Genomic DNA, 13,387 nt, shown 5'->3' with positions numbered 1-13,387 from the left:
TGGAGCAACGGTTCTAGAGGTAAGCTTTTCAGGGATGGTGTGGGGGACATGGCGCCTTCCTGTTTCTGGAAAACCTCGCTCGGGGAGCAAGGTTGGGAAACAGCAGCTTCGCGCCGCTGGGGGGGAGCGAGGGCGGCACTGCTGTGATACAGCAGCGCCCCCCCCATGCAAACAGCTCCCTAGGGATGGCGTTTTTGCCGTCCCTAGGGTGCTGTTTTTGGTCCGTGCAGAAAGGGCCAGAGTCCCCTTTGCTACTGGAAACCCTAATAAAATTGATACAAAACCAAAACCTACAATATTCGTTTATGAATATTTGACATCAAATGATAAATTCTGAATCTCAGGAATGAATGGATAAGGAGGTAGATTGCCTTATTTTGCCAAGGCAATGGGATATAGCCATAAAGTTTATACTTGCTCTCTCTATTGATCTTGTTGCAACTTATTCAACACAGAATTACGTTTAGAATATACTTGATACCACAGCAACTCTTTAGCGAAGGATTAAATAAAGTGTAACTGTTGGCATTACTCAGAGAATGTGATCTTTACATATATACTTTAGGCATGTCCAGTTATTTGATTTTTCTGGGAGTAAAAATTATTATTCATACCAATTTTGTATTAGAATCTTCACCGATTTTTTAGGATGTGTATGTATCTTTAAACTAGCCCTTGGAGACTAACCAGTGGTCAACTACAATGGATCCTTCGCACCCTTATCTAAGCTTAAAGACTCATATTACAACATTGGAGAAATAAGAACCCACTTGTGGTAAATCAGCGAATTGAGGACCTTGAAATTTTATCAGTATTTGAATGCATGGCATGTAGATGATAGTTGTGTATGGAAAGATATTTGGAAACCTTGTGTAGAAATTTACATGTTGGTTTATCACAACTGGTGTTATGCTTTTGTCTCTGTATATACCTTTTTATCTAGTTGCTAGATTTTTAAAATCTTTTTCATCTAGTTGCTAGATTTCTTTTTTATCTAGTTGCTAGATTTTAATTTTTCTCTTTTTTGTTCTTTTTAAAATTTTGGAATAAATAAATAAAAATAAGTCTCATGTCTTTTTCATTACTGTCTAAAATCAAGTGCTGTGAGGCTCAAAAGCTTGTGTTCTGTTTTGCCTGCTAAGGGCAAATAAGGGGGGGGGGGGAACCCTACTTTTCCATTTTCTGTATCAACACGGATAAAGCTGTACACATAGTTAAGTGTGTCAAGCTGTTTACAATAACTTTTCTCTGTTAAAAAAGCTCAGATTTATTTTCTGAATGCAAGGTAAAAAGTGGTAAAATTCATGAACACTTTATTATGATCTTAGAATTGTGAGGTAATGCCCATAGACTATCTCAGATAGCTTAAATAAATCTCTCTGTCTCCAGTAGTCTCATTCTTGGTATTAGCAACTTCTCTATGTTGTATCCCTCTTTACAGAATTTCTTCTTGGCCTCCAGTAAGTAGCACAGGAACTCACTCTTGTCACTTAGCATACTCCAACTACAGCCAAACCACTTAGCAACTCCTTGCACATGTTTCCTTAATCACATCTTTGTTCTAGAGGTCTGTGCTTCATGTCATAACTATTTTCCTCTCCTGATATTTCTTCCCCAAACTTCTAACAGACAACTTGCCTGTTATTTGGAGAACAGACAGAGGATGGAGGGAATGCCAGTTGCTTCAGCTATATTTATAATCTGTCCATAGCACAAATTCCAAATTTAAATTGGTTTTCTTTTTTTCTAAATAAATGTGACATTAAAGCTGAAGCAATATTTAGTTCTTACCTGTACCGTCTCTAGAAAACAATATTAATCTTAAATGGATACAAAGAACTTTTCTTAGAATCCTTCTTCCAACTCCCAGCACAAGCAAAATATATTTTGACAGCAAGGGTTGATGCTAGATGGTCTCAATAAGCAATTCATGGTGGCCAAGAGAAACAAGCTGGATTTAATGTATAATGGAAGTAGGACTGGCAAAAAGACCTTCTGTCAATTGCTTACTTATAAAAATGCCTTTCATTTGATTAATCTGAGAAAACTTAATTTTACTGCTCCCGTGTTCCATCATTTGTAGTTGCCAACACCTTTTTAAAACTGAATTTTTAGTTACGCGACAACTGAGTTATTATGTGGTCATGTCATGTGTTCACTTTATGTCCCCTTTATTTAGACATAATTAGAAAATATTGCCAGCAGTGTGCAGGGGCTAGCATACTGGACAAGGATCTGAAAGATCAAGGTTCAGATTCCTGCTCAGCCATGAAACTTACACAGTGACCTTGGTTTAGTCTTCCTCTCTCAGAATAATGTACACCAGAGGCCCCTTCCGCACAGGCAAAGTACAGCAGGTTGCAGTCAGGGTAAAGCAACCAGCGTTGCCATTGGGGTGTTCGTATGCCTCCATGCAGGCAGCGAACTGAGCCTGCAGAGGCAACGTGGGTTGCCGTCATGCCTTCGAACAAAGGCACTCCCCCCCCCCCGCACACCTTCCTCCACTACGTAGCTATGGGGCTTGGCAGGCATAGACATCCACAGCCATGCTGCCGCCCCTGTGCCCCTGCGTAGCTTCACAGCAGAGACGTGGGGACTGGGGGGGAAAAGGAAGTGCGGCCAAGTAACGCATTTCATGGGGCAGCCATTCACCCGCGAGTGGCTGCAACGCGCATTAACACCAAAGAAGAGCATGTATGTAAGTGCTGTCAAGTCACACCTAACTTGTGACAACCCCAGCAAGAGGCTTTCAGGACAGTTTAGAATTAGACTTGGTTTGCCATTGCTTTCCTCTGCAGAGACGTCCTTTGTGGTCTCCCATCCAAGTACTGATCCTGCTCACCCTCCATGGTCTGACTACACTGGGCTATACCCTACTGTCTTCCCTCTCACAAAGACTGTAACCAACTATTAATTCCTAGCAAGCAACAGAGGGTGCATAAGCGCTTGCATCTTTGCTTCTACTCAGTGCCACTGCTTCATTCCATTGTTTCAGAGTGTTTGAATCTTCTGTTCATCAGAGAAAGATAATTTGCGCATCTAAAGCCTTTCTGTTAAAAATGTGGTTTCCTGACTTTCCAGGAATTTTTTCAAGCATTTAAGCTGTGACAAATACATCTTAAAAAATTAGTTCTGCCAGTAAGTTCTTTCTAAAACCTGAAAGTGAAATGAAAAAGATTTTAATTACTGCTTAATTATTTTCACGACAGCTTAAACAATATTCTTGCAGCAAAATTTGTGTAAGCTAATATTGATCCACTTGGTAGTGTTGTAAGAGTATGCAATAATTTCTACTTATCCCCAGAAGGGAAGTTTTATTCCTTTAAGTAAAATGATTTTAAAAGTAGAACACAAGTATAAAATCAGCCAGTTGTTCTCTAGAGCTCTCTGGAGGTGTAGATTTATTTACTGTAGTTAAATCATAATTAGTTCTCAAGGGATAGTGTCTCTTTTAAACTGTTTTATTGCCACCATACCAGTTTTCTAAATAATCAAAAACTGCTGCCATTGCTGAATCTTCTAGTGCGAACATGAATTTGTTGTAAGTAGAAACAAGTGTTTGAAATTGCTGGTTGTCGCTTATGCAAGATAATGGCATACTTCCATGTGAACAAGTACTTCTGAAAGAAATGTAGGAAATGCGTATCTCAAATATATCTTAATGCTCTCTTGTATATCGTTGCAGATTTGATATCTTGTTTGAATGTTTTTCAATTAGTTTTGTCTTTTAAATTTTTTTTCTATCTTTGACTTGTAGCTGGAATGTTGCTAATAATGTAGGGAATCTTTCCAGTATTTTTATGAAAGCCACACACAGTTCTAACAGGCATGCTTTTTTTTAAATAATTCATAGATTGATGTTCCGGGTGCCCCAAGAAATAGGTCTGATAGCAATTGCAGTTCAGCAATCCCAAGGGAAAGGTAAGTGGGTACAGTTCCAGTGTCAGTGGAGAGAAAGTGTTCAATGAAATATGACTGGTGTGAATTCATTTCTTGAGCAATTTTTTAGGATTTTGAGTATGGTAAAAGAATTGTAGGTCACTAGTTTGAAATCATCCTGCACTAGTTTGAAATCATCCTGCATGATTAGTGAATAACTCTTCTGACCATTGTTTTTTTCATGCAATGAATGGGCCACATTTCAGGAAACCTAAATGTCTTTCTTCTAAAAGCACTTCGGTTGTAGGGTGTGACATAAGCTGACCAGCCGTCCTGCTTTTGGCGGGACATTCACGCCTTGAAAGAACTTGTCCCGCATCCCGCGGGTTTTCCCCAATGTCCCGGGCTTTGGAAGGCTGCCGCACTGCCTTCTGGGGTGCAAGGCAGTGCGGCAGCCTCCCGTGTGGCCGCAGGAGCACACTGCCTTCTGGGGCGCTGCCGTTTCCCGCCCTGTGACAGGCTTAGTGTGACAGGCTTGCTTTGACCAGCAGGCTTTATTCCACCCATTTCTCTTCTCAACTCCTCCTGGAGTCTCTCTCTCTAGAGTGTGTCTCCCTCTCTAGAGTAACTGCTGCCACCATCTGACGTTTGTAGGAATTTCCCACTAGGAAGGGTTAGGACCCCCCAGCTTCATTTCCAACTCTGAGTCCTTGCCTCTGTGTCTCCTGCTTCCCCACTCTTAGGAACCACGGGGACAATTTGCAGCCTGGTGCATCCCTGGTGCATCCCTTGCCAATTTCCAGCATTCACCCCTTCAGACATCTTCATAAAATAGCATTCCCAAGACAGTGGAGGCCTATGTGGAACAGAGAATTGCTCCAGCCTCCAACATTAAAAAGTATTTATTAAAAAAATGTTTTCAAGTATACGTTAAAGGCAGCACCAAACTGAGCAAGGGATTCAAAAGAAATGTGGGATAAATGCAATTTCTGTTTCTTCCCTTATACATACCCTAACAGTTGTTAGAATAGGGTAGGCTCTTAAGCTCAGAGTATCACAGCTGTCTACAGATTCTCCATTACCTGGAAGATCTCCTTCAGCTCTTGGGGCGACCACGTGACCAAAATGGCTGCCAGGTCCTCCAGACCTCCAGCAAGAGCTCTCTCCCCTTTGATGGTCCCAGCCAGAAGAGATCTTCTTCCTGGTTCCCAAGAGGTTTATCAGTTCCCAGTTCACATCCCCTTGACCTGGTCATTCTGGGTCAAGGAAGCTTTTCCTGCAAGCTCCAGGAATCCTCTTCCTGATGCCCTTCTATCCTTTTAAGACCTCCACTTCTGTGATGCCTGCTTGGAGGAAGTGGTGGGGAGTTGCCCCATCCCATTGTTTCTTACTACCCTCATTTGCATTTCTAAAAAGGTGACAGAAATGAGGCAGGTAAGCAATTGAAATAACTTCCTCTCTCCTTCTTGCTCAGAGGAAAAAATGCTTAAATCTTCCATTCAAACCTCAAGGGTGGGGGAGCCATTTCTTCTCATAGGGCTACTGCATTTCCCCAGAATTCAAACATTAAAAGATTAAGATTAGCCCTGGTGGATGAGATAGTGATCCATCCAGTTCAGCATCCTATTTCCTGTAGTGGTCAACCAGTTGCCTTAGAGGGCCAGTAGACAGGGTATAGAACAGTGGTAGGGAACCTTTAACTCTCAAAGAGCCATTTGGACCCATTTTCCACTGGAAAAGAAAACACTTGGAGCTGCAAATAATTTTTGACATTTAAAATAACGATAACACTGTATATATTGGGGTTTTTTACCTTTTACTCCACTCATTCTGAGAAGCGCATGGATGCGTCCACCCTGCTGCCTGCAGGGCGGGCAAGGATGGGCCAGCGGCTCGGCCTTGCCGGCCGCCGGGAAAGCACACGCCCCCCTCGAACAAGGCAGGCAAGAGGGGAAACCCGCGGCGCTGCCCAGCCAGCCGCGGGCAATTGGTGCGCCCGCCCTGCTGCCTGCAGGGCGGGCAAGGATGAAGCCGGTGGCTCGGATCGTGGAGCCGCAGTGCAAGGGCAGAAGAGCCGCATGCGGCTCTCAAGCCGCAGGTTCCCTACCCCTAGTATAGAAGAAGGGGGAGGAAGACGAGGGGGAGATAATCCCCCCCCTTTCTATCCTGTAAGGAGACTCAAGGAGGCTTACAAACTCCTTTCCTTTTTTCTCTCCACAACAGGTACCTTGTGATGTAGTTGGGACTGAGAGAGTTCCAAACAATTGTGACTAGCCCAATTGTGACTAGCCCAGGAATATAGAAATGGGGAAACAAATCTGGTTTACCAGATAAGAGTCCACCACACATGTGGAGGAGTGGGGAAATCAAACCCAGTTCTCCAGATTAGAGTCCCTGCTCTTAACCACCACACCACACTGGCCAAGGTCTCCCTCTGATGTTATTCCTTAGCACTGGTATTCAGAGGTTTGCTGTGAAAACAAGATCTTTCATCAAAGGAAAGGTGACAGTTTAGCAGTTACAGTTTACCAGATTTTTTCAAGTCTTGCATTACCCTAACAATGATACTCTGCCCTTTTGGATTTACCTGGAATCTGATTACCCATTCCAGCATAAACAAATTTGTAGCATTTCAGCTTCAGATTGTCCTCCATTCATAACATGAATCACCTTACTCTTATCTGAGTTTCATTTGCCACATAGTTGTCCACTCACACAATTTAGAGGGGTCCTACTTGAGGTCTTCACAGTTTCCCCTGGCTTTCACTGTACTAAGTAATTTGGAACCATTCACAGGTATGGCCTGTTCTTACTGCTCACTGCTCACCCAGAGTTTCAGATCATTTATGAACAAAGCAGCAGTCCCAATAACAATCCTTGTGGGACCCTGCTTATTTCCTTCCTTTACAAAGAACTGTTCATTTATTCCTACTTTATGTTTCCTGTTGTTTGAGCAGATTTTAACCCTGTCCCTCCATCCCTTGATTTCTAAATTTGTTCAGAAGTCTTTGGTGAGGTATCTTGTCATCCTTATCTATATGCTTGTTAATTTTCTCTATGTACTCCAAAATATTATAAGGCAGGACTTCCTTTTCTTGTCAAAATTCCCTATTTAGTGTTGGTTAGGAGATATCCAAAACTAAACAGTGAATTTCAGGCATTATTTTGGATCAGAAATATCCACATGCAGGCCCTTAATATTTATTATACCAGATGGGCTGTGTTATTTTTGTCTTGTTATAATCTGTGGTTTAAACAATTACTTTTCTGAAAACAGAAGTCGATATGGTACTGTTTCTGAGGACAAAAACTAATGTAGATGTTTTAAAAAAATTATTGGAAACACCTTTACAAACATTTCTTCAGCTTTTGTCAAACAAGTGGAATAGATGGCTGGATTCCATGGATTTGTGTCACTAACAGTTGTACTTTCTTCCAGTGCAATGAGTTGTGGAGGAAAGTGCTCCCATTAGTGGAATAGATCTGTTGGATGTTTCCATGTGACAAAATATCATTCATGAGTGAACTATTTTGATTATAGGCTTTTTTTTAAATTTAAGGTCGTGGTGGAAATATCTGGCTGAGTCCCATGGGAGCTGCTTTATCAACTCTACTTATTACCATTCCATTATCTTCTGAACTGGGACGAAGGATTCCTTTTATTCAGCATCTTGTTTCTCTAGCAGTTGTGGAGTCTGTTAGATCATTACCTGGATACCAGGTATTCTTTTTCTATTTCCATTCGGTTATTTTCCTTTCTCTTCAGTGAAAATACTGGCATGCATCATTGTTATGTAAGTCTGTACCTCCTTAGTATCACTCCACAAAGAAAAGTCAGTGTATCTTGCCCCTAGGTTTATATTTATTATTTCATATATAATTTCTGTTTCTTCTTTGTTCTTTTCTTTTCTGCTAAAGGACTTGCATAAGAGAGCCTGCATGGTATAGTGGTTAAGATGTCTGACTAGGACCTGGGCAAACCAGGTTCAATCTCCACTTGTGCCATGGAAGATTGCTGGGTGATCTTTCACCAGTCATATACTCTTAACCCTCACTCTGACCGTTATTTGGGTGGGAGACATCCAATGAATACCAGGGTCATGATGTGGAGGTTATCATGTCTCTAGTCTTGAAAACCCTATAGGGTCACCAGAAGTCAACTGTGACTTGAAGGCAAAGAAGGACTGGGCATACCTAACTGTTATGTCACCCTTTACCTCCTTAACATCACTCCTCAAAGAGAATTCCCTGTATTCTAGCAGTTACCATAGTGAACAAAATAAATATTAATTTAGTAGATTGAAAGCTCATTCTGATTTAATGTGCATTCGAAAACAGTTCCTGTAATCAAGATGGATTTACCTTTTTGTGTAACATTTGTTTTATTTTTGTTATAAAAATGATGAGGAAAATTGAGAAAAAGAAAAAGAAGCAAAATGGACAATTTTTTCTTTAGAATTCTGTTGGAGCCATTTCAGTGGCCACTTCATACTTTTTAACATTTTTCCCTCCCTTGCTTACTGTTGAGAAGGTTTTTTTCCCAAGCTGTGAAGCAAGAGGCCAACCATGTCCTCTCAGGAGGGAATCAAGCGTCCTGTCATCACTCTCCAAATCATAAAACAATCTTCTTTAACACTTCATTCACCTCCGTTGAGTATAACCAATTGTAAATATTGGCTAACTGTAAAACATTTGAATTTTACAGGACCGGTTAACAAAAACATATGTTTCTTATATTATACAAAATCAATGCCTTTCACTTGTTTCTGTATGAATTTCATTTCAGGTGTGATATCCAATAGCCTTTCCTTTAGGTGTTGTCTTTTATTAACACTTCCAAACTTTAGAATTCATAAGTTGACTCTAAAAATGGTACATGGTAGAATGTGAAGTAATATTTTAAATTCAGGAGGTTTGGAACGTGGGCAGTGCAATCCGGGGGGGGGGGGCAGTTGTGCCACAGCCAGAGACAGTGCAGCAGCGTCACAACTGAGCTGCCTCCTAAGTGGTTTCGTGCACCTTGACCAGCTCCAGGACCACAGAGCAAAAAGCCAGTCTTTTTATGTGTCAGAGTAGAATCTCGTACTGTATATACTGGCGTATAAGACTACTTTTGAACCCTGGGAAATCATCTGTAAAGTGTGGGGTCGTCTTATACGCTGGGTACTCTTATATGGCAAGTATATCCCAAACTCTATATTTTAACTGGAAAAGTGGGGGGGTCGTCTTATACGCCCAGTCGTCTTATACGCTGGTATATACGGTAGGCCTTTTTCTTAATTGATTCTAGTATTTCCCTACCAATATAAATATTTTATACATGTTTAGAAATATTTTTGTTTGTGATTTGTTTAAATCCAAACTGTGAATTGCTCTGTCGTTACTTGTAGTATTGTAAGTTTTATATTTTATCAATCACTATGTGTATATTTGTTTATTAGAAAAATTAGGTATAGGTTATATTAAAAATATGTTTGTCACATACATTTACCCTTCTTGGTTTCTTTAAAAAAAACAGAACTTTTGGGGGCCATGAAAATGTAAAACTTTCACTATATCCGTGAAAGTCAGGTGAAAACTGAAAGCGTTGGACAAAGGATCAGCCCTGTATTGATGGAGACTTTTTAAATGCAATAATATATGAATACCAACAGGCACCTTTGTTTCCCTAGGATATTGACCTGCGGTTAAAATGGCCTAATGATATCTACTACAGTGACCTTATGAAGCTTGGGGGAGTTTTAATAAATTCCACTCTAACAGGAACTACATTCCACATACTTATTGGTAAGAACAGAAATTATGTCAAATATGCTTGTCCTTTTTCTTGTTTGAAGCCATGTTTACATTTTGTAATGCAAGAAGAGTAATGAAATTAATCTGTTAAATAATGAAAAAAAGTTATTTCAGCACAAGCTTTTGCAAATCAGAGCTTACTTCATCATCTGCATGATGTGCCATTGGCATGTGCATATGTAGCCAAAGCTACAAACAAAATAGCAGTAGAGGTGGAATTATTATAAAGAGATATCTGTTGCACATCCTTCAAGTGAGAATCTCTGACCAAAGGATTGGAACAAATGCACTTGTTACAAAGAGAGATCAGAAAGCCCAGTTTCTCATGGAATAAGTATGTGTCATTACATTGCAATGCACAGATAAAACAAAATCCAACCAAAAGAATAATAGAGTGGATGAATGCCACTCCCACCTTTTTATGCATTGCAAAAAATATTTTTATTTAGATCATTATACTTTGCGTTTCTCCACAGTAAAAATCCAAAGCAGCTTACAATATCTTTCTCGCCTTTTCCATTTTGTCCTCACGACATGAACCCTGTGATATAGGTTAAACAATGACTGACCCAAAATCACCCAGAAAGCTCCCATGGCAGCATGGAGATTTGAACCTTGTGCCTTGGATCCTAGCCCCTCACTCTGTCTATAACATCTGGTCGAGTATAGATTCAGCTCTAATTAAGAAAAGTACAGAATAAGGTGAAAGCAGCTATTAGAGAGAAAAAAAAGGCTTCCTTCAGAAACTGGAAGGTTTGCCCGAAATGAGGCAAACAAAAACAATCAGAAACTTGCACAAATACAAGTGGAATGCAAGCAATTAGAGATGCCAAAAGGGATTTTGAAGGACATGTTGCTAAACACCTCAAGACCAACTATAAGAAATTCTTTAAGGACATTAGGAGCAGTAAACCAGCCAGGGAAGCAATCGGACCATTAGATGACAATAGGAGGAAAGGAACTCTAAGGGAGAATGAGTGATTGCTGAGAAGCTAAATGAATTCTTCTCATCTGTCTTCACTATTGAAGTTATTGAGCAGATACCTTTTCCCAAACAGATGTTTTAAGGAAGGGAGAATGAGGTGTTAGAGTAATAAGGCAGGAATTTCTAGAACTTATACAAAATTAACATGTCACCAGGACTAGACGGTATTCATCCTAGAGTTCCTGAAGAACTGAAGTGGGAAACTGCTGAACTACTAACAATGATATGTACACATCCCTAAGATCACCCTCTGCACCGGAGGACTAGAGAATAGCCAATGTAACACTCATTCATCAAAAGAGTTCCAAGAAATCACAAATCAGTTAGCTGAATGTTTGTTACAGGTAAACTGATAAAAGCATTTTAGGTGCTGGGAGCTGAGTTAAGGGAGTTGCATTTCAGCTTTTACCAGACTGTGGCTGGCATCTTCAGAGAATCCTCTGAAGATGCCAGCCACAGATGCAGGCGAAACGTCAGGAGAGAATGCTGCTAGAACACGGCCATACAGCCCGGAAACCACACAGCACCCAAGTGATTCCGGCCGTGAAAGCCTTTGACAATGATAAAAAGCATTATTAAAAATAGAATTGTCAAGCATATAGAATGGCCAAGCCCTGCTGAGGAAAAACTAACATTGCTTCTGTCTCACTTAGAGCCCCATCCAAAGATGGGGACAAAATCTGCTCTTGGGAGTTCCTTGCTACTGCACCAATGGATTCCCCTTCCCCAGGGCACTTACCTCAGTGGGGTGATCCTGCCAGCATGTGGCTGTGCCCCCCCAGCACTGGAACCTGGCGCTGGAGTCCCACAGCCCCTGCTGCTACTGCCAGTGTAGCGGGAGTCAGCTGAGGGTGTGGCCTTGGAGGAGCTGACCTTAATTGGCTCCCTGCTGGACTTTGCCAATGGTATGCCAGTGAGCCACAGTTCAAACTCAAGCTTTGGCCCATTGACACAGTGGAAAGACTTTTGAACTTTGCAAGTCTCCCCATGCCAACAGGAAGCCTCTATGGGAGCAGTAGGGTATCACTACATTAGTTCTGCAAACTGCTGCCTCCCATTTGGATGGAGCTGTCCACCTTTATAGTTTTTTAAAGTGTCAATAAGTACATGGACAGGAATGAGCTTGTGGACATTATGTATTTGGATTTCCAAAGTGTTTTTGACAAAGTCCCCCACCAAAGACGGCTAAGCAGACTTCATAGTCATGGGATAAGAAGTCCTATTGTGGATTGGGAACTGGCTAAAAATGGGAATCAGAGAGTAGGAATCAGTAGTCAGTTCTCACAATGGAGGGATGTGAGAAGAAGGTCCAGGGATCTGTGTTTGATCCAGTGCTTTTCAACCTGCTCATCAGTGACCTGGAGGTGAGGGTGAACATTAAGGTGGCCAAGTTGGCAAGTGATACAAGATTATCTAGGCTGGTTAAAACAAAAGGATCTCTCCAAACAGGAGGAATGAGTATTAAAATGGCAAATGAGATTCAATGTGAGCAAGTATAAAGTGTTGCATTTTGGGACAAAAAAGCCCAACTTCACACATACACTGATGAGATCTGTCCTGGTAGTGACCCACCAAGAAAGGGATCTTGGGGTGGTAGTGGACAGTTTGATGAAAATGTGTGTGGTTGCTGTAAAAAGGTGAATTCCATGCTGGTCATAATTAATCAAGGGACAGAGAATAAAACTACTGCCGTCATACTGACCTTATACAAATCTATGGTGAGCCCACAATTGGAACTCTGTGTACAGTTCTGGCTACCATACCCCAAAAAAAGATATTGTACATCTTGAAAAGGTGCAAAAAAAGAGCAATCAAAATGATCACGGGGCTAGAGCAAGTATCCTCTGAGGAACAGTTGAAACACTTAGAGCTGTTTAGCTTAGAAAAAAGGTAGGTAAGGGGAGACATGATAGAGGTTGATGCATGGTATGTAGAGAACAAATAGAGAGACACTTTGCTCCTTTCCACATAATACTAGAATGCAGGGTCATGTGCTGAAGCTAGAGGGTGAGAAATTGAAAACAAATAAAAGGAAGTAGCTGTTCACACAATATGCTGTTAAACTGAAGAACTCCCTGCTCCAGAATGTGGTGATTACTGGAGTGGAGGGGAGTGAAGGGGAGTATGTTCATGGAAAAGGGTTATCCATGACTATCAGTCAAAATGGCTACTGGTCATGGTGCATACCTATTCTCTCCAGTATATGAAGAGCAGGCAGGAAAATGCTGTTGCAATTGTCTTGTTTGTGGGCTTCCTAGAGGCAGCTGGTTAGCCACTGTGTGAACAGATTTCAGAACTTGATGGGCCTTCATCTGATCCAGCATGGCTTTTCTTATGTTCTTAAAATTTAAATGTGCTCAACAATAACAACAAAATACAGAGAACCTATATTGGTTTTTCTAAACTAGTTAACACATGTAAAAATATGAGGAGTCACAGATTTAATTAAGATATTTAATACCTATAGTAAGTCAGAAATGCCATTAGTTCAACTGAGAGTGAATCTCACTGAATGAAGCTGTGGGTCAGTTTGTAATGAATGATCCCAAATTCTGGAATAGGGAAACAGTTCAAAAGACCAATAAAAAAACAATTTTGGAACCACTATACTCCAGTGTTTTTCTCAAACTAGAACTCAAAGTTAACTCCTTGTTTATTTAACCCTGTAGTTTCAGGGAAAGGCACACACACACTTACACTAAGGTGATTATAGAATAGTAGAATAGA

General features: G+C 40.9%; 1 protein-coding gene across 2 annotated transcripts in view; it reads left to right on the top strand.

Annotated features, from left to right (window-relative positions):
* The window catches only part of HLCS (holocarboxylase synthetase), a 120,698-nt gene that overhangs the window by 99,251 nt on the left and 8,060 nt on the right, over positions 1-13,387 (top strand). For both annotated transcript variants that reach the window (XM_048495688.1, XM_048495689.1), the window contains 3 exons: positions 3,854-3,921; positions 7,440-7,600; positions 9,552-9,666. In XM_048495688.1, the coding sequence (XP_048351645.1) occupies positions 3,854-3,921; positions 7,440-7,600; positions 9,552-9,666 (344 nt within the window). The remainder of the gene's footprint in view (positions 1-3,853; positions 3,922-7,439; positions 7,601-9,551; positions 9,667-13,387) is intronic.

The sequence above is a fragment of the Sphaerodactylus townsendi genome, linkage group LG04 (genome assembly GCF_021028975.2).
Source record: "Sphaerodactylus townsendi isolate TG3544 linkage group LG04, MPM_Stown_v2.3, whole genome shotgun sequence".
Lineage (NCBI taxonomy): Eukaryota > Metazoa > Chordata > Lepidosauria > Squamata > Sphaerodactylidae > Sphaerodactylus > Sphaerodactylus townsendi.
Note: the sequence above shows the minus strand (reverse complement) of the source record. Positions and strands in the feature narration are given on the sequence as shown.